Source organism: Silene latifolia, chromosome 2 (assembly GCF_048544455.1).
Source record: "Silene latifolia isolate original U9 population chromosome 2, ASM4854445v1, whole genome shotgun sequence".
NCBI lineage: Eukaryota > Viridiplantae > Streptophyta > Magnoliopsida > Caryophyllales > Caryophyllaceae > Silene > Silene latifolia.
Window position 1 is genome coordinate 112,660,339 of NC_133527.1, and position 2,298 is coordinate 112,662,636.

Here is a 2,298-nt window from a genome sequence, read left to right on the forward strand (position 1 = left end):
CTTACATAATAGACAACGTGTTGTTGCCCTTCAACCTCCTTGGTCAGGACTCCACTTATTGCGGTCTCAGTGACTGATAAGTAAACCATCAGGGGTTCTCCTTTGTTAGGTTTGGCCAGTAGTGGAGGAGTAGCTAGGTAGATTTTTAAATCTTGGAAGGTTGTTCCGTGTTCAGGCATCCATTTGAATGACTTATTCTTTCTGAGGAGATCATAGAAGGATCTGCATCTTTTAGATGATCTGGATATGAACCTCTTCAGGGCTGCAACTCTTCCTGTTAACCTTTGGATATCTTTGACTGATTTGGGAGATTTCAGTTCCAGTATGGCTTTTATCTGTTCTGGGCTGGCTTCAATCCCTCTTTTTGTCACCATGCATCATAGGAATTTGCCTGAAGAGACTCTGAAGTGGAATTTGGAAGGGTTGAGCTTCATATTGAATTCTTCCAGGATCTTGAAGGCTACTTCTAGGTCTTTTACATGATCTTCTGCCTTTTTTTATTTGACCACCATGTCATGGATGTAGATTTCCATTATGTCACCAATTTGATCTTGGAAGATCATGTTGACCAGGCGTTGGTAGGTTGGCCCTGCATTTTTCAGGCCCAAGAGCATTGCTGTGTAGCAACATATGCCCCTTTCCGTGATGAATGCAGTGTTCTCCTAATCAGCTAGGTGCATCTTGATCTGGTTGAATCCACTTGAAGCGTCCATAAACATTAGTAGCTCATGCCCTGTTGTTGCATCTACCATTGCATCAATGTGAGGAAGTGGGAATGGATCTTTTGGGCAGGCTTTGTTGAGGTCTTTGTAGTCTACACAGACTCTCCATTTTCCATTCTTCTTTTGTACCCCAACCACATTAGCTATCCATTCAGGGTACATTACTTCCCTGATCATTCCTATGCCTAAGCGTTTGTCCACCTCTTCGTTAATGATAGAGTTGCGTTCAGGGGCAAACTTTCTCCTTTTCTGTTGTACAGTCTTAAATGAAGTATCAATATTATGTTTATGGATAATAATATTAGCATCTATACCAGTCATATCAAAGTGGGACCAGGCAAAACATGAAGATTTATTCTTAAGAAAACTTACTAGTTCTGGTCTGATATTGTCAAGGACATCAGATACTATCAGTACGTGCCTGTCAGGATACTCAGGGTCTAAAATTACCTGATTTGTTTCCATTTGGGTTTCTGCCACATTAGTACTTCTGACAGTGTACTGTAATTGCTAGGCAAGAGACTTACCTGCCTTGGAAGGTTTTAAGGATTTGGTATAACATTCCTGGGCAGACTTTTGTTCACCTTTGATGGTTGTTATTTTGACGCATTGGTGATAGGTTGAAGGAATAGCTCTGACATTGTGGATCCAAGGCCTACCTAAGATGGCATTGTTGGATGAAAGGCAATCCAAGACTCCAAATCTTTCATATGATGAGACTCCTTCAACGTATGTTGGCAGATAGATTTCTCCCAGAGTGTTCTTGGTTTCACCACTGAATCCTACCAGGACATTTGATTTCTTTATGATCTGCCTTTCATCAATCTTCATGGCTTTCAAAACATCGAGCATAATTAGATTGACTAAGCTCCCACCATCCACTAAGATTCTCATGACACGTGCAGTTCCAATTTGCATGGAAATGACCAGGCCGTCATGATGGATATCAGAGATTCCATGTATGTCAGTATCATCAAAAGTAATTTGAGGTAAATTTCTAGGTTTAAAAGAAGATTTCATTTTTACTCCCTGGCTATTTTATTTGCAGCTGAGCTAGTCAGGCCACAGATCTCAGATCCTCCATTGATGAACTTGACTTCATAGATGGGTGGTGCTGGAGGCAGGTCACGTTGTGGTCTTTCCTGGTCCTTTATTGATCCGTTGTCTTTCCTGTTCTTTGATGGCATTAGATCTTTCAGGTAGCCTTTCTTTAACAGGTAAGCCACTTGTCTGTGTAGTCCCAAGCATTCTTCTGTGGTGTGTCCTATGTCCATGTGAAACTCATACCATCTTATTCTGTCCTTCCTTGAGTTAGGGTTGTCGGTCTTCTTAGGCCATTTGACAATGTCTCCCATGTTGTCAAGCCTTTTGATCAATCCTGCAGTATCAATAGAGAAGTTATATTCCTGAATAGAGGGATAAGTATAGGAGTTACCTTGTTGCTCATGAGCATAGTTGACTTCTGAGCTGTCAGGCCTAGCATAGGGGGATGGCCTGAAGCTGCTTCCTCTATGATTGGAACTTTTCCTGTTGGATCTTTCATATCCTGAAGCACTGTCAGTGGTTCAGCTTTGAA

General features: G+C 41.6%; 1 protein-coding gene across 1 annotated transcript in view; it reads right to left on the reverse strand.

Moving 5' to 3' along the window:
* Positions 1-662: 662 nt before the first annotated feature.
* Positions 663-2,298, reverse strand: part of LOC141641191 (uncharacterized) — a 1,654-nt gene continuing 18 nt past the window's right edge. The window contains exons 1-4 of the mRNA XM_074449861.1: positions 2,166-2,298; positions 1,250-1,504; positions 1,095-1,195; positions 663-983 (exon numbers count right to left, since the gene is read on the reverse strand). The exon at positions 2,166-2,298 is cut by the window's right edge and continues 18 nt beyond it. Of these exons, the coding sequence (XP_074305962.1) occupies positions 663-983; positions 1,095-1,195; positions 1,250-1,504; positions 2,166-2,298 (810 nt within the window). The remainder of the gene's footprint in view (positions 984-1,094; positions 1,196-1,249; positions 1,505-2,165) is intronic.